Below are 26223 nucleotides of genomic sequence, written 5' to 3' on the forward strand. Positions count from 1 at the left end.
GTACTGCTTTTTTTAGATAAATATTTCACTTTTTACTGCAATACATTTAGTTATGTTTTGGCTTACATTTTACAAGGAATATGTTTTAAAACATTCTCAAAGACTGGGTCGGGACCCGTCGGTGGGTTGCAGGGGGATTTTATTTACACATTTCCATAGTCTTTCATTTAACAATAATAGTTGCAGAACCCTTTTGAGCCACACGAGGGAGCCTGAATGATCGTATCCTTCTGATAATTGTAGCTTACTTATAACGTTGACTGTAATACGACAGGGTCGCGTACGTTCTTTGTTTTACTGATGAAGAAAACAAGAACCTGTTAACTGACTAAATGCATTTATTTGCTCTCATTTATGTATACATGCATTAAGTATTTAACACATGTATACACAACACATGCATAACACAGTTTTGATTCATCAAACTTTGTCTTTTGTTGATCGCTGGTTTACATATTCAAGACAATGGCAGTAAAAATGGTCGTGAATGTTAATTTACGAACAAATTCTCTCTTTTCACGGTTGGCCTGTTGAGATATTTTATCATTTTTAAAAAGTGACTCCACGTAAAAGACGTTTGGGCAACACTGTTATAAATAAACATTAACTTAATTAAACAGTGTGATAAATTACTTCATATTAAATACTATAACATTAAAATATAATCACACATTGATTTGTCTGTAATAACAAACATACTGTATAATATATTACAGTATTGCATTCACATTTCTTCTCTGCATTATGAGTACTTTTGTTCTCAAGTACATGTTGCTGATAATACTAGCATACTTTTACTTAGTTACAGTTTGAAGCTTGGACCTATGGAGTACTTCTCAGGAGTGGACTCACTCGGGTCACGTTCCTTGGACTGGAGTCACACATTTGATGACTTTGGACTTTGGACAAAATCAAAAAAGACGTCACGTCACAGAGCATCAGTTGGAAACAAAGTTATACCAAAGATAACTTCAAAAAACTCTGTGGTGGTCAACAAAGAACTAGCAGTATGTAAAATGTACAGCTCGGTAATTACACACGAACGTAAAAAAAAAAAGGTGAAGAGTGTCAGTGGTGGAAAGTAACTAAGTACATTTATTTAAGTACACATTACTTCATTAAACTCCAAATCTTTTACTCTGCTACATCTGATACAGAATATAATGGAAGGTTTACAACATGGAAATACTCAGACAAATTGAATTGAAATTGTACTTCAGTACAGTACTTAAGTTAATGTACTTAACTACGTTCTTCATCGTTCTGTTCTTGTTCAGACGTTTTCTTTCTTTGTGTTTTTATTTTTAATAGATTTCTCATACTCTTGGTTGGTTTGATGCTCTTTCCTTCAAATCTGTGATTATTTTATTGCATTTATGTGACTAAACAAATAGCTCATCATTGGAGGAAGTGAAACATGGCAACGAGAAGTCAGGAACATCTCCACCTGATGAAGAACTGATGATGAAGCATCATTGAATGCTTCGGATTAAAAACATCTTTCCTCCACATTGACATTTTGTTCTGTTTTTCTCTGAACTTCCTCTGTTTTCCTGGCAGTTTGTCCTCGTGGACGTCAGTATCTGTTCCACAAATCATTTAATTTCATCAACAGTGTCTATCAACAAAGAGCTGATGTATATTTTTAATAATTCCATCCTGTGAAATTTGCCAGGTTGTCATTTTCTGTCTTCTCAGATCCTCTTTCCATTTGGTTTAGTTTTTTATTTCTGTTTGGAACGCAAAGCTTTTCTCTTGACTTTTAGGTTTCCTGCAAATGTCTGGATGTCGAATGAATTATGTTGAAATACCTAATAAATCTACTATATTCAGAGGTAATCCCTCCGATTGCAGTACATTTTTTATTCTATTTATGATTAATATTTTTTTCTGCAATAAACATTTAATTTACAATTGATTGTAGTCAAATTGTGACACTGTGACACAACTGTCTTCAAACTGTAGATCAAGTAGATCACTGTGTTATGATCACACAAAGTATTGTGTTGTTTTTTATTGGTTTATTTGTCTTTAATTTGTTTACTGGCAGACAGAGAAGATACAATCATTGCATCATATATATTTATATATGAGGGTGATAAAGTAAGTTAATCATCCTATAATACAAATGCTCACATTAATGTAAACTCTGCATTATGCCTATTAATAAACTGTGAAACCTGAACTTTTAAGGATCACATAAGAGTTTCTATTCACTTGAGAATATGAAGCTAAACTGATTTGTTGAGGCTTAACTTGGAACATGATAGAATTATAGAGTTATTAATCACTGTGATAATTCTGGGTTTGTTGGAACGTAATGATTTTATGCTGCCTTGTTGACTTCTTGAAAAGAGATTTTAATCGCAATGTGAATTTACCTGAATAGATGGTTTTATTTTATTTATTTTATTTATTTTATTGTTTGTATAGTTATGTTATGTTATATTATGTACTATTCTTTTTGAGGGTAACATATAGTGTGTTACTGATATAAACTGAAAATAAAATGTGAAATATGTATTTAAAAAAAAAGGTGACATACTTCGTGTGAAGGAAGGAAGACTTTATTTTGCTTTTAATTTCAGACTTGTCGCTGTTAAACTGTTAAACTGTTTCGTGTCAGTGGGGGTGCAGCAGGAACCCGGAGAAGATGCTGTAACCTTCTGGTTTTCCTCTCATCCCTCTGTAGTCTTTGGTCTCCAGCCAAACCTCCTGACCCTGCGACAGGTAGACCGCCAGGCTGCCAGAAGTCACCTGGAATATGTCCAAATTCAAGAAGCTCTTTATTGTATTTCAGTCGTTATAGGGAACATGTTTTTGCAGAGCACTGACACTTTAAATTCACTGATTTGGTGGCAAAATAATATAAAAACCATCTGTTTTATGATCGTACCTGTCTCCTGGTGCGGCGAAAATCGCAGAACGCCGCCAGCGTCACTTGGTCCAGCTTCATCAGCACACACAGCCGGTCATCTAACGAGGCGTGGTACACAAAGTAGTACGTTCCCGAGACCCGACATCTGCAACAAACCTCATCAGATCACTAAAGTGGATTCTTTGTGCAGCTTTACATCTGTACAAACAGAAATGTTGTATTATGTTTAGCTTGTTACGACTTTATGATGCTGCCTCTTAGGCATTCCTAGAAACACGATTAGAAAGAAGAAAATATTGAAGGAATGCTATTGGGCTCGTCCTGTCATAACAGAGGAAATGTTCATTTTTCGGCCGATATTTCATATTTGTATTTTCAAAATAAACTTCGGTCTGCACAGCGAGTTCAGGTTCAGGCAGCTAGCATGGCTGAAGACTTGATGTCTTCTTGTTAATGTACATTACAGCGACATCATCCAAAATAATAAAATACTCTGCTTTCAAAGTTAGTTTGATGATCACTCAAATTCTGTAACGTATGATGAGAAAAACCAGCGTTATTTTCTCACCTGAAGTGTCCCGTCTCAGTGTTGTAGTCATTGTCGATGTTGGTGATGACCTTGGTGAACCGAATGACGCTGGCTTTGTCCGGGTAGTCGTTGGTTCCTCTGGCCACGCTGAAGGCCGCCTGCTGCTGGACTTCAACAGTCCTGCAGCCACACAAACAACAACACAGACTGATGCTCAGAGCTGGATTAACCTGCTGGTGGATCCCCATTGAACCCCTGATGCCCCAACCTCCAGTTCTGATCAGTGAAGCCAAGGCGGAAGTGTTATAAACTTCACAGCCTGGTGATCTCCAGGCTGTGAAGCCAGCCCCGAAGGGCCTTAAAGCTGCATTCTCTCTAGTGTCCACCAGGGGGCGACTCCTCTGGTTGTATAGAAGTCTAGTCTAAAATGACTCTACTTCTCTCTTGATTTATTCCCTCAGTAAACATTGTAAACATGAGTTTATGGTCTCAATCTCTAGTTTACAGTCTTCTTCAATACAGCATGATGTTCATTTAGTACATTATGCTCCATTTAGAGACAAACAGACCATAAAGCAGGGGATGCTTTAGGGGCGGGGCTACACGCTGATTGGCAGGTCTCTATCAGAGACGTACACGCCGTCTCTACATCACTCCTCCTCAGTCCAGATATGGTCACTTCCTGTCACTGGTTGCAAAAAAACAAGATGGCGACGGCCAAAATGCCGAACTCACGGCTTCAAAACATCAGTCCACAAACCAACGGGTGAAGTCATGACGACTACGTCCTCTATACAGTCGGTTGCCTCACAACCTCATTAATTACATGTTAAAAGTTGCCTATAGATATGAAGGAGTCATTCTCTGTTTTTACATACCCTGATTCTCCTGGTTCCCCTGGAGGACCATCGATCCCCGGGACCCCCGGTTCTCCCGGTTCCCCGCTCTGTCCTCGTTTGCCAGAAAACCCCATCGGCCCCGGGTCCCCCTTCTCCCCCTTCTGAGGGCCGAGGCCGGGGTGCCGCACCGCTCCTGTTCACAGCAACAACATGCCGATCATTGACCACAACAACAAGCCACTCATAGGCGTCCATGTTTGTTTGTTTTCCTTCATCGTATTCTCTCGTAAGTGGATTAACCGAACCATCAGAAGACGCGTGCGTCGGTTACCTGTCTGTCCTTTGTCTCCTTTCTGTCCGTCACGACCGTCTCTGCCAGGCAGCCCGGGAATACCTGAGGACGGAGAGACAGGTAAACAAAGGAAAGACAACAACAAGGTACAAATACACAAACGTGGCCTGAACCCACCTGGCATCCCGTGCATCCCTGTTGTCTGGCAGGTCTCAATGGCGAGCAGCAGGGGCGTGGCCAACGAGAGCAAGGCAGCGATCACGAGAAGACAATGACGGAGCATGATGACGAACCTGCCCGGGAGACGAGGAGAGGAAACGAGGAGATGGGAGGGAAGTAGGGGAAATAAGAAGAGAGGGGATCAAAACCAGAGGGAGAAAGGAGAGAAAGAAAAGACTTGAAGAGACAGGGAGAAAAAAAAGGGAGGAAAGATGAAATGAGAGGAGAAGAAAGGAGATTAAACAAGAGAAGGAGAGGTGACAGGGGAGGAGGAAAGAGGAGGGGAGAAGGAAAGTAAAGGTTAGAAGGAGAGAAAGGGGGAGAAAGGAAAAAGGAAAGTACAAGAGGAGAAATGAGAGAGTATGGGGAAAGTGGGGAGAAGACAAGATAGATAGAAAAAAAGAAAGGAGAGAAAAAGGGTGGAGGGAGGATAGGACGATAGGACAGGAGGCAAAAGGAGAAGAAAAAGGAAATAGGATCAGGGGAGAGGAAACAAGGAGATGAGCCAAGGAAGAAACAGATAAGGAGACAAGAAAAAAGAGGAGAAGAGAGGAGAGGAGGAGATTCAAAGAAAGGAAAAGGTGACAGGAGGAGGAAGGAGGGAGAGAAGACAAGGACAGAAAACAGGGAGGAGAAAAAAAGAAAAGGAAAGACACAGAAGAAAGGAAGGAAGGAAGGAAGGAAGGAAGGAAGGGAATCTAAATTGTTTTCCAGTTTTTGAAACAAAATCGTCAAAGAAATTCAACTTGCGTTTCTTTTGATTTTTTTCATGATTTATGTCATAATAACTGAGTTATACTACACAGAAGACACAACTGTGCTGTTTCCAAAGAGAAATATACAAATACTGTAAAAGTATATTCACAACAATGATGTTAAAACAAAGAATCTGATTCTCTTTTACAAATACATGTTATTGACTTCAAACTGTAATCAAGACAAAGATGTGGAAAATATATATATAATAACATATATATTTAAATATGTATATATATATATGTATATATATAAACATAATATATAAAACTCACCTGAGAACTGACTGAAGGTTTAAACCCAACTCAGTGATTTCAAAGATAACCGACGTGAAGCATCGATCCTGCAGCAGCTGGAGCACAAAACAAAAGATTCAACAGATTCTAAAGATTCAACAGATTCTAAAGATTCAACAGATTCTACGCCGGGAATTCTCCTCAGAGCCCGTTTCATGTAGTTCTGCAAATGTTGGGAAGTTGTTGAGAGCCAAAGGGACGACCAAAAGAGAGAGAGAGAGAGAGAGAGAGAGAGAGAGAGAGAGAGAGAGAGAGAGAGAGAGAGCGAGAGAGAGAGAGAGAGAGAGAGAGAGAGAGAGAGAGAGAAATGATGTTTCTTCATCCCCATGAACACACACGCATGAGCATCATTTAATTTGACTAAATCACTCACACACACACACACACACACACACAGACACACACCGTCCTGTTTCCACAAAGACTCACTAGACCATCAAATGCACTAATGTTGCTGTTAGACAGACGTTGGATTAAAACTACAGTGACCAGCTGTTTTATTGAGTCTTCTGTTATTTTGACTTGATCTTCTATACGTGTGAGCTGTTTATACAGTCGAACGTTGTCTTCAGTAGAACCAGAACACTGTGGACTTAGAGACACAGCATCGGAGTCAGAAAGACGACACATTGTCGGTTTTGACGTGTTCCCAAAAATGTAGAATGATGAGCCATGTGCTGGTGAGCATGAGAACAAGAGGAAGTCTACTGAGGGAGAGCCAAAAGGGCAAAAGTTTCCCAAAAAAGAAGAAGTGTGCGAAAAAACAGAAAAGTTTCACTTCTTTAATCTCCAGAGGGCTCCTGTGGTCAAACATAGACGTACCGCACAGATTAAAGGAAACCGTTTTCTTTTCTTTTTACTGTCAGCTGTAATGTTTATGATAAAAAAAGCATTTACATTGAGGATGTAACATTTTGATCTGGGTCCAGGGCGTGGTTAGTCTAAACTGCTAGCCTGGCTTTGTTAATCATCTGACCTGACTCTCGGTCAGTGAGATTTCTAGAGCAACATTTAAAACAGCTCTACATTTTATGTGCTCAGATATTATATTTTAGAGACGTCACTGTATCTGAGAGAGAAATGAACTATTTTACTAATTGAGTTTAGTTTTTTTGTCTATTTGTCTATCCAGCATTTCACAGCTACAACAACGAAAAATAATGCGCTGTAATTTGTAGATGTCCCACAAAATGATTTCATATGTTTTCCACGTAATCATGAATGAGGAAATTTAAAACCCGCAAAAGCCCTCACAGGTAGGGCAGGAATCATCAGTAAGTTGCATAGTTTTTTAAAACCCAAATGAAAATCTGGCACGTGATATTAAGGCAATATGTGTATTTTGATTTAATAATTCTCATTTATGGCAGTAAAAGAAAAATTAAACAATTAAGAAAAACTTCTGGGAAACACTACCACTTTCAACAAAATCAACACAAAATTACAATAGTTTTAAGTAACATTTTGAATGCAGGACTTTTACTTGTAACAGAGTATTTTTACTGCAGTATTGGTACTTTTACTTGAGTAATTCTTGAGTCACTGGTTTTGAAACTATGATGACGTTAAAACAACAGCAGTGGGAAGAGATTTGGGGTTTGGGGGACTTCAACAAAATCAATGACTGTCCCCGAAATCTGTGTGTAATGAAATTATACGCATCATACCTTTACACATAACCCACTCTCAATAATAAACTTTAATTTTGTTTTAGTTGCATTTACAGTCAAGATTCAGAGGTGGTTTACATGAGTCAATATGAAGGAAACAGATGAACAAATCTAAAGTTACTAAAGATTCACGAACACTGATGCACATGATGCTGTGTTGTAAAGGCAGTTTAGAAGAGCAGGAAGCCGCTGAAGATGATCCGTTTCTCGTGGATGTCTCGCGTTTCAGCGTCTTTCTGCTGGTCCCTAAAAGACTCCAGCCAAACCTTCTGTCCCACTGTCAGCTGTAAGACCACGCCGCCCGACATCACCTGGAAAACACAACGCAGACAATCACGTGACAAAACTCAGCAGTGGTGGAAGAAGTTTAATACAAGAAGATTTGAACTGCCTCAATCTAAAACTGCTGCCTCTATATGACACCACCAGGGAGAAGATTGGTTATTATCGCCTGTCAGCGAGTACAATTCCCCCAAAACTCCGACACATTCTCACACCATTGCTTCAAATAATTGTTTGATGAGTGGGTTTAAGCTTCAAACTTTGACGCTCTACGTATCACTCTCACGTCAGTTTTGCTCGTGTCAATATCTGGAGGAAGCAGAGGGAGATATTTCTTTAGAGTATTATTTATTTTAAGTTATATTTTGGGGTTATATGTCTGATACTGGGGCAGGATCAGCAAAGAGAAAAAGAAAGAAAAGCTCAAAAAAAAGACGTGGTTTTACATCAATATATGAATTCACATTGATGGCTAAAACAAAGCCAGCTAACGATTTGGCTAACGTAAGTTGAATGTCGCTAACGTTAGCTGCATTTGTCGAGAAACTTTTTCTGTGATTACGAGTATGATGACTAACATGCACCAGACTATCAACAGTAGTTTGTATGTATGTATGTATATATATGTATATATATATATATATATATACGTATATATATAGATATATATATATATATATATATATATATATATACGTATATATATATATATATATATTACAACACGAGGCCGTGGTGCTCATAGAAAACACTACCGCTTTTGTCCACATGGGGCGTCAAAATGAACACAAAATCAAAGTTCCTTGAAGCCTCTTTACGTTAAAGCAGAAATACTATAGTCTCAAAAGTACAGCCGGTGGAGGGATATTTCTTGCTGTAATAATTCTGTCAAACTGACCTGATCGTTGTTCCTGTTGTAATCACAGAATCCCAGCTTGTCTGTCAGAGCGTCACTGGCGATACCCAGACACACGCTGACCTGACAAACACACAACACACAGAAGAGCTGAAAGGCAGTTTGATAACGGAGCTATCTGTAGGTGCAGAAGTATTTAGATCCTTTAAGTACTAATACCACACTGTGAAAGTACTCCATGCAAGTAAAAGTCCTGCATTCAAAACCCAACTTAAGTAAAAGTATGAGAAGTACTGAATGTTCCCTGTGTACGTTGCATTTTCTGCTGTAGATGTGTTTAATATACTGTTAGTTTTATCTACAATTAATCTAAAAAATGCATTTTCCAACTGATCCAAGAGACTTTTTAAAGAGTTTATTTAGCGTAAGAAGTAGGAAAGAAGGTTTTTTTACTCTCTATCTCTAACCCTCTATCATTCAGTTTATCAGAAAAATAATTTAATTTAAACTTTTCTTTTGTTGTCACTGGACAGGAAGGGTAAGAAACATTGTAATCTGAAAGCAACTAAAGCTGTCAGACAAATGCAGTGGAGATTTAGTGGAGTAGAAGTATAAAGATGCATAAAAGTCAGTACCTCGACTTTGTACCACAATCCTTGTGCAAAGGTATTGATTACATAAAAATAGCGTTTCTGATCTGTTACGTAGTTTAAAGCTGTGAAGTGTGTTACCTTGGCCATGGAGTGGAAGGTGAAGTAATAAAAGCCAGGTACACTGCAGATGAAGTGACCTGTGGCTGCGTTAAAGTCGTCTTGTGCGTTGACCACGGTTTGCTGGTAGGTTATTTTCTGATACACCCACACACACACACACACACACACACACACACACACACACACACACACACACACATAAATAACAGTCAAAGATAAATAATGAGCTGATACAATCATAAAAATGTAAAGGAAAAAAATGAAAAATAGAATGTTTTTAAATTCTTTCCAATTATTTTTACACAATGAATATGAGCAGTGAACAGTTACAAAGGAACTATTTCTTCAGTGTAAAAATACTCTTGTGACAAGTAAAAGTTCTGCCTTCAAAATCTTACTTAAGTAAAAGTACAAAATGGAGAAGTACTCTCAGAATAATATATGGTATAATATTGTATTATAATTATTGGTGCATTAATGTCGTCACTTTAATTTTGGAGCTGATAAAATTGGAGCTTATTTTAAATTACTTTATTTTATAGAGTTTATGAATTATACTAGTATAATATTAAAAGTATAATATTATACTTTATATGATTAATCTGAACACAAATGCATCAAATACATGTAGTGGAGTCAAAAGTATAAAGGAGCAGAAAATGGAAATACTTAATGTAAAATTGCTTAAATACTACACAGTTCTTGAGTAAATGTACTTAGTTACTTTCCAAAAAATTCATTCAACTGACAGTTTAGCAAATCTGAAAAATTAATTAAACTGCAATGTTTTTTTCTTTTACTCTAGCGGACATTAAATAAAGACAGAAATTAGTTTTATTTGTAGACATTTTGCAGATTTTAAAACGTTCCTGAGATGAAACAGCAGCAGAGAGACAGACAGGTGTGATGGACGACGAACTGAACACCTGGCCGAAGCGAGGATAACTGTTATCAGTCCTGATCACTGAGAAGGCTGAACGACCCTGTTGAGGGGAGAGCTGTCCTCCTAAACCACACACACACACACACACACACACACACACACACAAACACACAGTCATGTTTATGTGACTTTTGGGGACATTGCATTGACTTACATTCATTTCTTGGAGACATCCCCTAATTGTATCACCCTTACCCTAACATCAAACCAAGACTTCACCCTAAAATGTAATGGTTAAAGTTACGAGGACTTACATTGTAGCCAAAAGGGAGGCAAGTCCCCAAAATGTTTTGTTAATCATTGCAGTACCATGAGTGGCCACTGTGACAAATCTGCAGCATGAACAATACATACGTGGCTAGAAATCTGCTCTAGTTTTTCCCCCTATGTTCCCCTCTATGATTTAACTTCTCCCATTTAGTGCAATTCTGGAGAGCTGGTTGTAATGTTTCTTGTTCAGTTGTCACCATAATCCATTTGTTGTGTACATTTTTATTCTGCCCAATATCACAATACAGAGATTTCATTCTATTGACTTTTAAAATGTATTCTTAATCTTAAAGTTCCAGCAAACTGAGATTACTCCCATTTTGCCTTTTAATGTATTTCATCTGTGTGTGATCTGCTTTATTCTCTGTCCTGTCAGATGTTTTTTTGTATTATACACAAGTTCATATTTTCTATACTGTAAGCTGTAGGGTCAGAAGTCGTGTCGTTACCTTGGCCGAGGCTCTTCCCCTCGGGACCGGGGTGCCCGAGCTCTCCGGGGTCACCCGTTGGTCCCAGATGTCCGCGGTAACCTTTAGGACCCATGACCCCTTGAGGGCCTCGACTCCCCTCCTCCCCCTTCAGCCTCAGCAGGACGCCGACATCCACCGGACCGTCGTCCATCACAGCTGGAGACAAACAGATGAAGGAATCTCTTTTAAATAGTTTCTTAAAACTTATTTACACAGGCTTTAATGTGACGTCGTCTTTTTATTGCTTTTATTTTTTTTTTGTTATTAATATTTTATTTAAGTTTAATTTTTTTCTTATGGTATTGATTTAATTGTGTCATCTATTTCACTGTTTTATCAATTTGATAATTTATCATTTGTGAATACTTGGTTAGATTTTGGAAAAGATTGTGAAATACTTAGTTAGGTTTAAGTTAAAGATCGTTGTTTGAGTTAGAATAACAACAGAAGTGTAGTTACTCAGGTACAGAAGTTACGTGACAAATAAATGAACATTGGACGTCTCGTTTCACAGGGAATGAACAGGTACAGGTATAGCTACGAATGCTGGATGAGATCAGTTGCATAAAGCCGTCGGTCTGTTACCTGGCTCTCCTTTCTCTCCCTTCTCTCCAGGAAATCCATCTCTGCCCTGAGCTCCAGCCTCTCCAGCCCGGCCGTCCGTCCCTCTGCAGCTCACATCACATTGGCCCGTCGTCAGAAGCAAAGCCACGCCCACCAGAACCGCCATCCCATAATGACCTCCCATGGTCCAAAACCCTGGATTTAACAATGATGCTTAGAAGATGAAAAAGAAGAAGGCGTTGGCAACGATGGACGACAAAACACAAGAAACGGATAAAGACACTTCACAAGAAGTTTAATTATTTGTTTTTGACACTCAGGGTTTTAGAAACATGTTTTTGGTACAAAATATATTTCCACTATAATTAAATTGAATAGTGTAGAGAACTAAATAGACTAAATATATAGTGTTCACACATTGGTATTAGTAGAATATAATAAAACAGTTAGAAGTTAATAGATATAATATAAAAATCCAATGGACACTTTCTGTTCTTTTTGCTGTCAGAGTGGGTCATTTCATTATCTTTTTACAAAATTCATGCTATTAAAACATAATAAAGTATTTAAAAACAATTTAAATGTTACATTTTTAGAAAGAAGTTATGGTCAGTAAAGTAAATATATTGAAAATGCATTGCAGTGTGAATATAAGTTATATACATTTTAAAGCATTGCTGGATATGTATTAATTATGTAATTATTTAAATTCTTCATTCTTTAATAATTGTCCCACAAGGGGAATTGGAGGGAAGTGGTTTGCAAAAAAGACACAAAAAAGATCAGGAAACAGAATTGATTCACACATATAATAAAAAGAGAAAGGCGCAATATAAATAAGCAAAACAATAGGCAATTAATGTATTTCTGAATTGAAATAATCCCATTAGTTTTCACATTATAGAGGTTTGAACTCTTGCTTCAGAGAGATAATCTGTCACAGTGAGATTTAGTTAACTTTATCTTTACATTACGTACTGGTACATTTGTGTTGTGTTGTTTTGCTGCGGTACAGTTGTCGATAATGTCGACAGAAAAGCATAAACAAATATTGAAAGTTTAGTTAGTTTAAAACATTAGTTTTACTCACCAGTCGACTTCTCTGTCTCACCAGCGGAGATGAGGAGCTGTGAGGAAAAGATGTGATTTCCTCTTTTGGTGAACAGATCAAGACTTCTTATTAGACTCAACGACTCATTCTGACACACACACACACACACATACACACACACACACACACACACATACACAACACATCAGAAAGGAAATGAAACTTGCGATCTGACAGAAAGAAAGATTGATTGTTCAAAGTGTTCATGATCTTGGGCCAATTTAACAAAGATATTTTAGACCCGTCTGTTAAAGCAGGTTGTTTAATGCAACTCAAAGTAATAATCTCTAAACGAGTTTGTTAAATAAATTGTCTGATGAGAAACTTTACATTTGTTACAGTGTTTGGATCTCTGGTCACTGAGATCAATTATTATTTATCTAAACATATGTGACGCAGACAGAGACAACAGTAATCTGTTTAGATTACATTTGACTCAACTTTATTGTCCTTGCAGTTGAGTACCGAGACAAGTAGTTAGGCTCCAACCAAAAGTGCTAAAAGCATCTGATCGGATGTTGCAAAGTAAATACAAAGTTTGGAGCGCCCTCATGTGGTTATATGATGCAATAACAGCAGACTGACATACGGTTCAGTCTGTGAATTTTAAAAAGTTGTGTTGTTACTTTATGGCTCAGTATGACTTGTATACTTTGTGATGCAAAGTGTACAAGTAAACCAAGCTGTCCGGAGTCAACTAACTTCACAATAGCATTGTTCAATATTTTATACCTCCATTCCAGACATGAATAACATATATAACAATGATACAGACCAATATCACAGTGTGAATGTGAATATACATGGATGCATTTCAAATTATGGATATGATTGATTTTACACAAATATATTTCAAGACACAAATACATTTTACAATAAATGATACAATGAAAAAGCGTCTTCTGAATTTATGTGTTTTCATTTTTTTGTTTACTCAGAGTGGAGGAAAATTTAAATCCTTGAGTATTTCCATTTTCTGATTCTTTATATATACTCAACTAAATGTTCAGAGTGAAATATTACACTTTTACATCACATTTATATGACTGAGTTATTTATATATATAAAGCTTTTACATGATAAAAACATGTCTTAAGTTTTGTAAAATAAACACATTGTTAAACATTTTTACAAACAAACTGTATCTAGTTTGATTCAAACACGACTTCACTGAGATGTTTCTGTGCATCATTTATCTGTTGAGCTTTTCTGTTCTTAGATCTTGCGCTGTAATATCTTCAGCGGGACTTTAGTCCAAGTGTTAAAGTACGGAAACATCCTCTCAGTGAATGTGTGTGTGAAGGTGTGAATGTGTGTGTTAGTATCAGGATCAGAGAACGACAGCTTTTCTTTGTCCCAGTCCAGATGAACTCTGATCCTCTGGATCTTCTTCTGCACTGAGAGAACAGTTTGTGGATGTGACGGGGAGACTGCTGTGTATTCACCTTCATAAAACCCTATTCGACACAATCCGGACTTTATGCCTCCTTTCCTCTGGACAGATTCTGCTGCCACACCCACAAACCAGTCTGTGTTGTCCTGAACATCAACGTCCCAGCTGTGAGTCCCTGAGTTAAACCCCTCAGAGCCCAGAACAATACAAAAACAGTCAAACCTCTCAATGTTGTCAGGAAGCTTCTGTCTCTGTCCTGCTCTCACACTGGTCAGGTCTTCAGACAGGATGAGTTCTGGATGAGCAGTGTTTGGGTCCAGAATCACAGGAGTGTAGGAGACCATGTCCTTCATCTTGCTCCAGATGTTGAAGGTCAGGTTGCCCAGGTGTTTGGCCTCGTCTATCAGAGCTCCTGAGAGCAGCTGTGGATCCTCCAGCAGGAGGCGCTGCTGGACTCTTTCCACTGCAGCCTTGTAGTTGTTCAGGAATGAGACGTCTTCAGCTCTCAGCTCATCCTCTGTAGCTCTGACTGTGTCTGAAAGAGCTGCTATCTCTCTGCTCAGAGCCTCCATCTTCTCCTTCATCATCTGACTCTTCTGCTCCTCTTCCTCCCTCAGTGCAGCCATCCTGGCCTCCTCTTCCTCCTCTAGAAACTGGTGAAGCTTCTTAAACTGCTCCTTAATCTTCCTCTCTGTGCGTCGGGCCTGGACCTTCATGTGTTCTGCTGTTTGACCACAGTTTCCTTGAACTTGTTTAAAGAGCTTCAGTTTCTCTTGTAAGGGCTTCAGAGTTTCCTGAAGGTTCTTCTTGTGTTGTTGAGCAGCTTCATCGATGGGTCTGAATCTGTGGTCGTTGTGTGTTTTTGAATCTCTGCAGACGACACACACTGGCTGCTGATGGTCCAGACAGAAGAGTCTGAGTTTCTCAGAGTGCAGACTGCAGAGAGTCTCTGAAGCTCTCTGGTCTCTCTCCAGTAAGAAGGACTCACACAGGTTCTTTAACACCAGGTTACGAGGTGGTTCACTCCTCGATGATCGTCTCTTACATACCGGACATTCCTGTAATGGTTTCTCTGCCCACCAGTTCCTCAGACAGCGTCTACAGAAGCTGTGGCTACACGACAGTAGAACAGGATCTTTAAAGACGTCACAGCAGACAGAACAGCAGAGATCCTCCTCTGATCCCAGAGACATGTTCTCCCCGAGCGACGCTGGAAACACAGCAGGCAGAAAGCTAAACAGGAAGTGAGACAACCCTCTGGAAAAGCTCCTTGAAAGTCCCGTTCACTCCGACCTCCTAACATTCACAGCCGGTGAATGCAGTCAGCAGTAGGTCAGAGCTGCAGTACAAACAAACAAAGTCCTGCTGCAGAGCTTCTGGAGTTGGGGGTCTAACAGAGACTACTGTTGTCCGTGTCAGAGCGTGTCACATCTGGGTCTGTTTCCTGGTTCGTTTCAGTCGAGTTGGGGGTGGAGCTCTGTCGTCTGACCGTTGGACCGTTATGTAATAACTATTGTAGTTATTTATTAATCAAAGACAGCAACAAAACACAAGCTCTTACTCCTTCTCACAGTGTGCATCCAGTAAGCAGTGAAAGAGTATTGTAGGTAAAACACACAACATTTGAAGTACGTCTGTATGTAATGACATCAAATCACAGAAGCTGTGGCTGCAGGACCAGATCTTTTTAAAGGTGTCTTTGCAGACGGGACAGGAGAGAAGCCTTTAGACGCCATTCCCTCCTGCGATGACTCCAGACCGTCACGCTGCCTCATTGTGTCCACATACCTTTCGTGGGAAGAGCGCTGAGATAACAAGACGAGTTGTGTCTTGCTGGCCGTCTGTGTCTCTGTGTGTAAAAAAAACACACACGAAACCAACCACGCTTTTTTCTTTGCTTTCCACCGTCACAGGTCACAAGAAGACATTTGGTGTAGAACAAGATCAAACGTATAAAATACAGAAGAAAACGGTACACAAAGTAGTGAGTCGTCACTAAGAAGAAATCAGGACTAATAGAAACCATGAATTATGTAAATAGAGCATAAACCGGTCATACTGTATTTACTAGAAACGTAAATAATAGTCGTAGTAATAGTCACTAAAATCCATCTATTGGTTTCATATGTGGACACGAGTTCAACCACAACACCACCGTGAACCTAAACGGAGTCATTTCAAGTCCAACCCATGATGTGTGTTTGTTTGTTAAACCGAACTACGTGGTTCTGTTGCCTGAACTTTATTGTTGCTGTATTGTGAGACAGACAGTTTGTGTCTCTTGTAGGACGTTGGATTCTCGTGGCGTAGATCATGAGTCGATATGGTTTGGTTTTGTCTCTTGTTCTCCTGTCAGTTCACATCCAGGTCCTCCAGCCTCTGATTGGTTCCCTTCCCATTCTCACCTGCAGCCCTTTCCCTCGTTAGTCTTCTGTGTATTTATACCGCTGCAGCTGCGCTCGCTTTCTTCTAGATCACCTTTCCCTTCGGATTTGTTTGCGGCACAGACTGATTACCTGGTTTGACCTTTTGCTCGTCTTTGGATTTGCAAACTTTAAGGTAAACCACTCTTCTACCTGAACCTTTGTGTGCTGTCGTGCTTTTGGGTTCAAGTCTGCCTCCAGTTGTCACAGATTCAGGTGTCTTTGAATTGACACAGTGACCACGTTCTGATAAATATTTATTCTTATATATATATAAGAATAAATATTTATTTTAATATATATAAGAATAAATATTTATTTTTATATATATATATATATATATATAAGAATAAATATGTATTTATATATATATATATATATATATATAAGAATAAATATGTATTTATATATATATATATATATATATATAAGAATACATATTTATATATATATATATATATATATATAAGAATAAATATTTATTTATATATATATAAATATATATATATATATATATATATATATATATAAGAATAAATATTTATTCTTATATATACATATATATATATATATATATATATATATATATATATATATATATATATATATATATATATATAAATAAATATTTATTTGAATGAATGAATGTAAATTCAAAAATTCAAGAGATTGAGGATATTTGATTTAAATTCATCTGGTGACAAACAAAACTCCAAATCTAATTATATTATTATCTATTATTATTATTATTATTATTATTATTATTATTATTGGTTTAGGGGAGACAGCTCAGGCAAACATATAGTTTTTCATACACTGATCAGACTAGTGAAATGAACACATTCAGGTGTTTATTTTATTGCTTCGTCTGTAGATTTCTCCTAAATTCACCAAAAGTTTCCGTCAGATAACGTCTCATCTGTCACATTTATCTTGTTTAAACATTTTAGAAAATAACTGGGTACGTTACATGATATCTATAATTATTGATCACATTCCCATACTGTGTCTTAATACACTGTATTGATCCCCGGGAGGAAGTTTACCATCTACCATGAAGTAAATGAAACTAGCCCCGCCTCTACCAGCTTTCACATGACACATGACAATAATCTAATAATACAAATACACAGCAAACAGGACAAGACACACACACACACACACACACACACACACACACACACACACCCAGTGTATCATGCTGCAGTTATGGTGCATGTCTTGGTAGATGTTCTCTTTTGCTCTATATGGAGGAAGCGTACGTTCTGGAACATACAAATGATCTTGAAGCACATGTTCTTAATAACTTTGAGAACTCCTCAACTTGATCCCAGAGACTCTCTCTGTCACACCGCTCTGTTTGAGTCGCTCTTTATTTTATTAAACGTTCGCTTTGATGACCCAAACCACCACGCGAGCGTTTATTGTGTCATGCTTTGATTATGTGAATGTAGGGCCGCTACACAACCATACCATATCGCACATATAGGGGGGTGAACCACTTCCTGTTGTGCTTTTGTGTCGCTGCGTTGTGGGTTCACAGAGACGAGACAAACGTCGTCTCACACACTTCTGGTTTGTTCATAGATAATAAAGACCAGATGAAGTCTCCTCTCTCACACACACACAACATGGAAACATGTGAAGGGCGGGACACTCGTTTTCTTTTCTCTCTCTCTCTCTCTCTCTCTCTCTCTTTCCAGCTTCTGCTATTGGTTGGCTTTCGACCAATCACGTCGCCTCTGGGCACCTTGTATAAAGTGCTTTACCCCCTGCTTTAGATCTAAGAGCTCCTCACTGTGAAGCCCACCGGGTCTCCTTTCCTCCTCCCTCACTTCATCTAGTTCTTACTGGGGATCGATAAGGATCTAAAGGGTCACGGCAGAGCTTCCTCCTCCTGCAGGTGAGAAACTGCTTCCTTTGTGTTCCCCCTCAGGCTCGGCTGAATACTTGAGAGGCTTTACACGTCGTGTTACACGTCGTTCAGACAGTGGAACATCTGTAGGCCATGAATCAGCAGGTGGAAGGAGGAACAGGAGTTCACTTGGCTTCATGTTGTTGTTGTTGTTGTTGGGTCCTGAGGTTAACATGCTGAAACTACAGTAGAACAACTGACCAAGTAGAAGTAAAGTGTGACTGAAGTAAAGGAGCAGCAGCAGTGACCACACATTCATTAAAGTACTGCACTTGTGTACAAATTTGCGGTACTTGTGGTGTACTTGAGCATTTGTTTGAGTGACTGTTTGTGGTGAAGTGAAGGATGAAGCGTGAGGAGAACCCTCCTTCTTCTTAGACTAGAAGAACTCTTTGATCAGCTGGATAACACATCGTCACCAAGCTGTTGGTTCTGTTCTAGAGAGACGTGGTTCTCACAGGAACGTGTGATGATCTTTAGAACATCTTACAGAACATGATGCGTTACTGTAGAATGAATAGACAACAGACATCAAAGAGTTAAAATGCAGCAGAAACATGAAACCACAGACGGACAGTAAAACACTGACGGGAACATTTACGTACTTTTACTTTAGGGTCTGCGTTCCGGACTTGTAGTGGAGTATTTCTAGTGTGGTGTTAGTACTTGTACTGCAGTAAAGGATCTTGTGTGTTCTATAGTGAGAGCAGACGGGACGACACCAGCAGGTAGAAACAAAGTGCTGCCACCGTCTGAAGCTTTCATACGAAGCAAAACTCACCGTAGCAACACTGATATCTGATCGAATGGTGTGTGTGTGTGTGTGTGTGTGTGTGTGTGTGTGTGTGTGTGTGTGTGTGTGTGTGTGTGTGTGTGTGTGTGTGTGTGTGTGTGTGTGTGTGTGTGTGTGTTATCCACTGAGCGCCTGGATTTAGAGGTTGATCACCGGTTTAACCACAACGACCAGTTAAACTCTATCCTCATGTTTCTCTGTTAAATACGTACTATGTGAGTGTATATACTATAATATATATACTATAATATATACTATCATATAGTATAGTATATATATATAATAGTATATACTATAGCATGTCAGAGAATCATATAAAATGTTTGTTTCCTGGGGCCCAAAGTGAAGAAACATCAAATATTACCAGATACCTTTTTGGCTTAAATTATTAAATATGATTTTCTTCCAATCGTTTCATCATTATTGATGTTTCTCTTATTTTATCCATCTTGTGTTTATTATTATTATTATTATTATTATTATTATTATATTGCTTAGGATTTGGACTCAGGTTTTAGGTTTAGGGTTAAGCTTGTGTGTGTGTGTGTGTGTGTGTGTGTGTGTGTGTGTGTGTGTGTGTGTGTGTGTGTGTGTGTGTGTGTGTGTGTGTGTGTGTGACTGACAGCAGTGATTACCAGTGTAACCCTTCATTACGTTCTGTTTACATGCCGTTAAACACCGGTTGTGAGGCGTCGTTGCGTCATGCTGTAGTTAGACGAGCTGCTGCTGGTCGATGTGGTAAACCTAAGAAAAGAAAAGGATTTTAATGAGTTCATTTTACTGAATGATTAATGTTGAAGGATTGATCTCTGGATGAGTTCAGGAAGCAGCTGTTTGTTCACTTTGACGTTGTTAACATGGACCTTTTATATCTGTTTGGAACTGGAACTGAACCTACTGTTGTCAGTTTTGCTTCGACAATGACTGAATAATAAATAAATGTTCTGTCATCGCTCAGCTCTACAGATGTTCATCTTCTGTTTATTATTCTCTATGAACATAAACCTGATCGATTGTGGCCATAATATACATAAAACAGAGTATTTCATTGTACGAATGAGGAATCGATGAGGTACGTTTCAGTTAATACTTTTACAGAATTAACATGAACACAATGTTTCCTTAAGGTTCTCATTTCTTCATGTTGTTTTTTTGTTTTCATGAAATACTTGTTGAAGAAATAAAGATTAAAAACACTCTGCTGTATGAAGACTCATGAAACTTGGTCCAACAACATTTTATCTTTTATTTAATCTCTACAATGTTTTGTTTCCTGGGCTTCAGCGAGTCGAGTGAGATGCCAGGTTTTAAGTGACACACACACACACACACACACACACACACACACACACACACACACACACACACACACACACTCCACACATGCCTGTTCATGTTCACAAACAAAGGGACAGAAATGTCAATAATCTCTCGCTTCTCTTCCCGTCTGGCTCTCTGTTTACGTTTCTCTCTGCAGCCACCATGAAGATAGCATCGTTCAACATCCAGAAGTTTGGAAAGAACAAAGTGTCAGACCCAGATGTCCTCAATATCCTGGTTAAGGTAACGATGACCAGTGTGAACACACACACACACACACACACACACACACACACACACACACACACACACACACACACACACACACACACACAAAACAGGAAAGGACTCGCCGGACTGTCACCTGCTCCAATTAAAATGTTTATTTAAGAAATGTGTTAATGTTAAAGCCATTTGGAAATTATTAATTATGGAAAACCTAACTAGAGTTATTAATGAAAGGAGTGAATGTGTGTGTGTGTGTGTGTGTGTGTGTGTGTGTGTGTGTGTGTGTGTGTGTGTGTGTGTGTGTGTGTGTGTGTGTGTGTGTCCGTCCAGATCGTGTCTCGATATGACATCATTGTGATCCTGGAGGTGGTGGACATCAGTGGAGAGTCTGTACAAACCTTCCTGGATGCGCTCAACAAGTGAGTGCAAGCTTTCTTTTTCTGTATTATTATTATTATTATTATTATTACATCAGACTGCAGCAGTCTTAAAACCTGCATTCTCTCTAGTGTCCAGCAGGGGGCGACTCCTCTGGTTGTATAGAAGTCTAGTCTAAAGTGACTCTACTTCTCTCTTGATTTATTCCCTCAGTAAACATTGTAAACATGAGTTTATGGTCTCAATCTCTAGTTTATAGTCTTCTTCAATACAGCATGATGTTCATTTAGTACATTATGCTCCATTTAGAGTCAAACAGACCATAAAGCAGGGGATGATTTAGGGGCGGGGCTACACGCTGATTGACTAATATGGTGACTTCCATTCATTGGTTGCAAACAAGCCAAGATGGCGACGGCCCAAAATGACAAACTCGAGGCTTCAAAACTTCACGGCAATTTCTCCAGCAGGTGTTTCACTTGAAACCAACAATGTGAACCTTGTGGTGGCGCTAGAGGAACAGTAACGGGATCACAAAAGTCATTGGGATTCACAGATCCAGATGAACATCATATCAACGTCTGTATGTCTGTCTAGTGCCAACAGGAAGCATCACTACACCCTGAAGATCAGCAGTCGTCTGGGCCGAACGCGCTACAAGGAGCAGTTCATGTTCCTGTACAGGTGAGAGTTCACCTGCAGCAGGTTCTCCCCATGACTCCCCATAAACATCAGTTATGAACAGAGTTCAGAGCCGGTACAGCAGTTCAGTCAACGGCGTTCCTGATCTTCATAGCTGATGAATGTTGAACATTTGAGCTGAAACACTTTTCATTATCTTTGTCTTTTTAATTCATTCCCAACAGAGCAGCATACCTCTGATAGAAACCTACTGCTGCATAATCAAAAATACGATGTATTGATCTGTGTGTGTGTGTGTGTGTGTGTGTGTGTGTGTGTGTGTGTGTGTGTGTGTGTGTGTGTGTGTGTGTGTGTGTGTGTGTGTGTGTGTGTGTGTGTGTGTGTGTGTGTGTGTGTAGGGATGACTTGGTTGACTTGGTGGGCTCCTATCAGTTTGATGACCTGGTGGCCGAGGGAGGAGACGTTTTCGCTAGAGATCCCTACATCCTGCGATTCAGATGCCTCAATACAGGTAAAAACACAACACTGGGGAGTGTTCTAATAAGTCAACAAAGAGTCGTTCTACATCTTCATAAGTGTAGCTGCTGGTTCAGGGGCACAGGTACAATAATATAAACGCTCTCTAAATAGAAATCAACCTTAAAAGAAGATATTAAAAGGATGCTGGTTAGACCTCATCAGTGTTACTCGTATGGTCTCCTCTCCAAGGTTCAGGTTTTAGGTTTAGGGTTAAGCTTTGGTGTGTGTGTGTGTGTGTGTGTGTGTGTGTGTGTGTGTGTGTGTGTGTGTGTGCGTGTGCGTGCGTGTGTGTGTGCGTGTGCGTGTGCCCCCCCCACCACAGTGCTGAAGGACCTGGTGATGATCCCAGTTCACACCAAACCAGACGACTCTGAGAAGGAGTTGGACGAGCTCTACGATGTCTTCCAGCACGTCAAGAAGAAGTGGAGGACAGACGTGAGGACACGACGTGATTAATGGCTGATACCAGCTGAGAGCGTTGGCTTAAAGTAGTGGATAGTTGGATAAAAGTCATGGACAAAGAGCTGAAATAGTTAATGTTGTCTAAAAACAGTTGGTATACAAGTCATTGACATAGTTAAAATAATGGAAATATGGTTGAAAAAGATGGCGGTAGCGTTGGGTGATTGGTTGAAATAACCGATAAATGTCTGAAACATTCAGCTTCTGCAACTGAATGCAAACTCAACCAAAGTGACCTAAAAATGTACAATAAAATAAAACGTCCACTTTTCTTTAATGGCGTCCGTCGTCCAATAAAACTGTTGGAAACCATCTGGCAGCAGAGACGTTAGAATGCTTTAGCGGTCAGAAAATGTACACCTCTTAATAATTCTAAAAGTAATTCATTCAAAGAAACAATCCAACAGTGAGAGACATTGACGTGTTTGTCAGATTAGCAGATGGCGGCTCTATTTCCGTGTTCGGGTCACAGATTTGTCCTGACGTCGGGCCTCTGTCCTCCAGAACGTGATGATCCTGGGCGACTTCAACGCCGACGGCTTGTACGTCTCCAAGAGGGAGATGAAGGGCATCCGTATCCGCATGGACGAGAACTTCCACTGGCTGATCGCCGACGACGTCGACACCACGGCCAGCAACCGAAACGACCACACATACGACAGGTACGCCCACCAACACACAGCTGCAACTGAAGTGGTGGTGAATAGAATTCATTAAATGTTATTTATATATCTATATATACTGTCCAAAGTACAGTAGTTAAAATGAGCTCTACAGGGTACCCCTTAAAACAAATATAATACTGTGCTAAGTTATGAGCAGTTAGCTTAGCATAAAGAACACAGCCAGGCTAGCTACTTCCTCCTGTTACCAGTCTTTATGCTAAGCTAACTGGCTGCTGGGTGTGGCTTGAAATATAATGGACAGATATGAGATTTGTATCTTATTTAAGTTTCAGCAAAAAACGGTCAAACGATTTCTTTAAATTGCCTGAAATAAAAAAGGAAGTTACAAAATTCTTTACCTTTCAATATTGTATAAGTTTTGTTTGTTTGCTTAAATGTTAGTTTTGTGGGTCTACAACTATTTGTTCATAGTTTTTGTATTCATGTAACGGTTTTCATGGCTGCTCCAAGACGAGTTTCCATTTTAAAGTATAACCTAAAGTATAACTTGGGTAATGTGAGTAAAACTGTATGTCTCTCTGCAGGATAGTGGTTTACGGAGATGACATGGTCCAGGCCGTCGTACCGAACTCTGCCAAACCCTTCAACTTCCAGAAGGCATATCGACTCAGCGACGAGCAGGTCTGAGGTTTTTATTTTCCGTAGGCCTGAAATTCATCTTTGTGTCGTTAAGAGCCTGAAGGTTTTTAATCACACCTGCAGTTTGTTTTCTCCTTTATTATGACGCCCCAGCAGCATGTACTGCTTATTATTTTAATTGTTTATGTGGTTAATATATACGAATCAAAAACATCACTCTGTAAAGTTTACACGGTGGAATGATCCTCTGGGGAGCATGAAAATGTTGTAGCTTATCAAAATCTAATGTTTTCCAGGCTCTGAAGGTGAGCGACCATTACCCTGTGGAGGTGGAGCTGAAGTCTATCAAAGCACACAAAGACGATGATGGTAACCAGCACAATTATACACATACTTATTGTGTACTACTATTAACAATAAGTACACTAACAATATTCAGTTCATGTAAAATGATGCTAAACACAAACACAAAAATAAAGAGTAGAGACAACTGACCAATGTGTTGTAGATCACATGGTTCATGTTTCATATTTATTAGATGAATACCTTGAGATCGAGCTCGTTACTCAAATGTTGAGTTTCTGGTTCCGGTACTATCTTAAGGAATCCTTTTGTTCAGTTACTGTTATCTGTGTTGAGATAGAAAAATGACAATTTGCTGTCTAACTGGGTTTTTGTTTGTGTTCGGATTAAACAAATAAATATGTAATAAATTAGCTTTAGAGGTGCCAGAGCCAGGCTTCCCTGTGTCTAGTCTGTATGCTATGCTAAGCTAACCGGCTGTAGCTTTATATTTAAAAAGTTAAAGAGTGGAATGCAGGACTCCGTGGATTATGGGTGTTTTGTGTTTTTCCTCCCCTGTAGATCCTGGACTGACGCGTCAGGCGACGCCACCGCGGCTCGTGGTCGAGGACGAGGATCTGCTGGAGCTGAAGAGAGGAAACCTGCTGCTGGAGAGGGAGAAGCTCGGCCTGGAGATCCAGATGCTGCGGCTGAAGATGGCCAGCATGAAGCGCAGAGATGAACATTAAAACTCAGGAAGCCAAAAGTACCTCCAACAGAACAATGAACTCCTACTTCAATAAGCCCATCCCCTACAGAACCACTAGAGTGCACTGGACCTCCTTACCTCACCGAGAAGATCTCTTCTCATTCGTGTTTTGACTGAATCACGTTGTCTTGCTTGTTGAAACAAATTAAAACTGGCTCATATGTTACGTACATTTTGTGACTTGATTCTTCTACATATTTGATTCTCAGCACAATCTAAGTGTGACCCGACAGGTTTGGGTGTCTTCACTTGACTAGTAGACTCCATCACTCATTTGGTCCAGAATCCAGCAGCGGATGCTGCAGCATCTTCAGTGAAACTCTTCCAACGCCGGTGAGGTCCGAACGGTTATATTTGTTATCCTGACATGAGAAGCAGTCTACTGAAATCCAAGAAGGATCCTACGCCTGTTCATTACAGACTGGCTGTAGGTTACAATACTGACATATTCTAGCATGTTCTAATAGTACGTCAGGAATAGATCTAGCATGTTCTAATATGTCAGGAATAGATCTAGCATGTTCTAATATGTCAGGAATAGATCTCGCATGTTCTAATGTCAGGAATAGATCTAGCATGTTCTAATATGTCAGGAATAGATTTAGCATGTTCTAATATGTCAGGAATAGATCTAGCATGTTCTAATATGTCAGGAATAGATTTAGCATGTTCTAATATGTCAGGAATAGATCTAGCATGTTCTAATATGTCAGGAATAGATTTAGCATGTTCTAATATGTCAGGAATAGATTTAGCATGTTCTAATATGTCAGGAATAGATCTAGCATGTTCTAATATGTCAGGAATAGATTTAGCATGTTCTAATATGTCAGGAATAGATTTAGCATGTTCTAATATGTCAGGAATAGATCTAGCATGTTCTAATATGTCAGGAATAGATTTAGCATGTTCTAATATGTCAGGAATAGATCTAGCATGTTCTAATATGTCAGGAATAGATCTCGCATGTTCTAATATGTCAGGAATAGATTTAGCATGTTCTAATATGTCAGGAATAGATTTAGCATGTTCTAATATGTCAGGAATAGATCTCGCATGTTCTAATATGTCAGGAATAGATTTAGCATGTTCTAATATGTCAGGAATAGATTCAGCATGTTCTAATATGTCAGGAATAGATTTAGC

General features: G+C 39.1%; 4 protein-coding genes across 6 annotated transcripts; 1 reads left to right on the forward strand and 3 right to left on the reverse strand.

Annotated features, from left to right (window-relative positions):
• Window positions 1-2551: 2551 nt before the first annotated feature.
• LOC137880563 (complement C1q subcomponent subunit C-like) lies at window positions 2552-6002 on the reverse strand. Its single transcript, XM_068721975.1, has 7 exons — window positions 5789-6002; window positions 4716-4831; window positions 4578-4640; window positions 4286-4439; window positions 3447-3587; window positions 2897-3023; window positions 2552-2757 (listed from the first exon to the last, which is right to left on the reverse strand). The coding sequence occupies exons 2-7, from the start codon at window positions 4819-4821 to the stop codon at window positions 2623-2625; spliced, it is 726 nt and encodes a 241-aa protein (XP_068578076.1). The 5' UTR covers window positions 4822-4831; window positions 5789-6002; the 3' UTR covers window positions 2552-2622.
• Window positions 6003-7490: 1488 nt separating this feature from the next.
• Window positions 7491-12775, reverse strand: c1qa (complement component 1, q subcomponent, A chain). 2 transcript variants are annotated; one of them, XM_068721974.1, is made up of 7 exons: window positions 12668-12775; window positions 11599-11790; window positions 10993-11169; window positions 10257-10336; window positions 9349-9465; window positions 8660-8740; window positions 7491-7790 (listed from the first exon to the last, which is right to left on the reverse strand). In XM_068721974.1, the coding sequence occupies exons 2-7, from the start codon at window positions 11759-11761 to the stop codon at window positions 7650-7652; spliced, it is 759 nt and encodes a 252-aa protein (XP_068578075.1). In that variant the 5' UTR covers window positions 11762-11790; window positions 12668-12775; the 3' UTR covers window positions 7491-7649. The 2 variants fall into 2 exon arrangements, with proteins under 2 accessions (XP_068578075.1, XP_068578074.1); XM_068721973.1 differs by having other exon boundaries at window positions 11599-11772; window positions 12668-12751.
• A 338-nt stretch (window positions 12776-13113) lies between these two features.
• LOC137880561 (nuclear factor 7, ovary-like) lies at window positions 13114-15521 on the reverse strand. Its single transcript, XM_068721972.1, has one exon. It carries the CDS (start codon window positions 15272-15274, stop codon window positions 13904-13906), a length of 1371 nt encoding a protein of 456 aa, XP_068578073.1. The 5' UTR covers window positions 15275-15521; the 3' UTR covers window positions 13114-13903.
• A 1028-nt stretch (window positions 15522-16549) lies between these two features.
• On the forward strand, window positions 16550-25243 carry dnase1l4.1 (deoxyribonuclease 1 like 4, tandem duplicate 1). 2 transcript variants are annotated; one of them, XM_068722196.1, is made up of 10 exons: window positions 16550-16640; window positions 20690-20775; window positions 21091-21179; window positions 21736-21822; window positions 22179-22291; window positions 22622-22734; window positions 23266-23423; window positions 23972-24068; window positions 24323-24395; window positions 24891-25243. In XM_068722196.1, the coding sequence occupies exons 2-10, from the start codon at window positions 20695-20697 to the stop codon at window positions 25055-25057; spliced, it is 978 nt and encodes a 325-aa protein (XP_068578297.1). In that variant the 5' UTR covers window positions 16550-16640; window positions 20690-20694; the 3' UTR covers window positions 25058-25243. The 2 variants fall into 2 exon arrangements, with proteins under 2 accessions (XP_068578297.1, XP_068578296.1); XM_068722195.1 differs by lacking the exon at window positions 16550-16640 and adding an exon at window positions 18294-18407.
• Window positions 25244-26223: the final 980 nt, after the last annotated feature.

This window comes from Cebidichthys violaceus, unplaced genomic scaffold (assembly GCF_023349555.1).
Source record: "Cebidichthys violaceus isolate CVI_PGR_0920_01 unplaced genomic scaffold, fCebVio1.0.p SCAF_29, whole genome shotgun sequence".
Lineage (NCBI taxonomy): Eukaryota > Metazoa > Chordata > Actinopteri > Perciformes > Stichaeidae > Cebidichthys > Cebidichthys violaceus.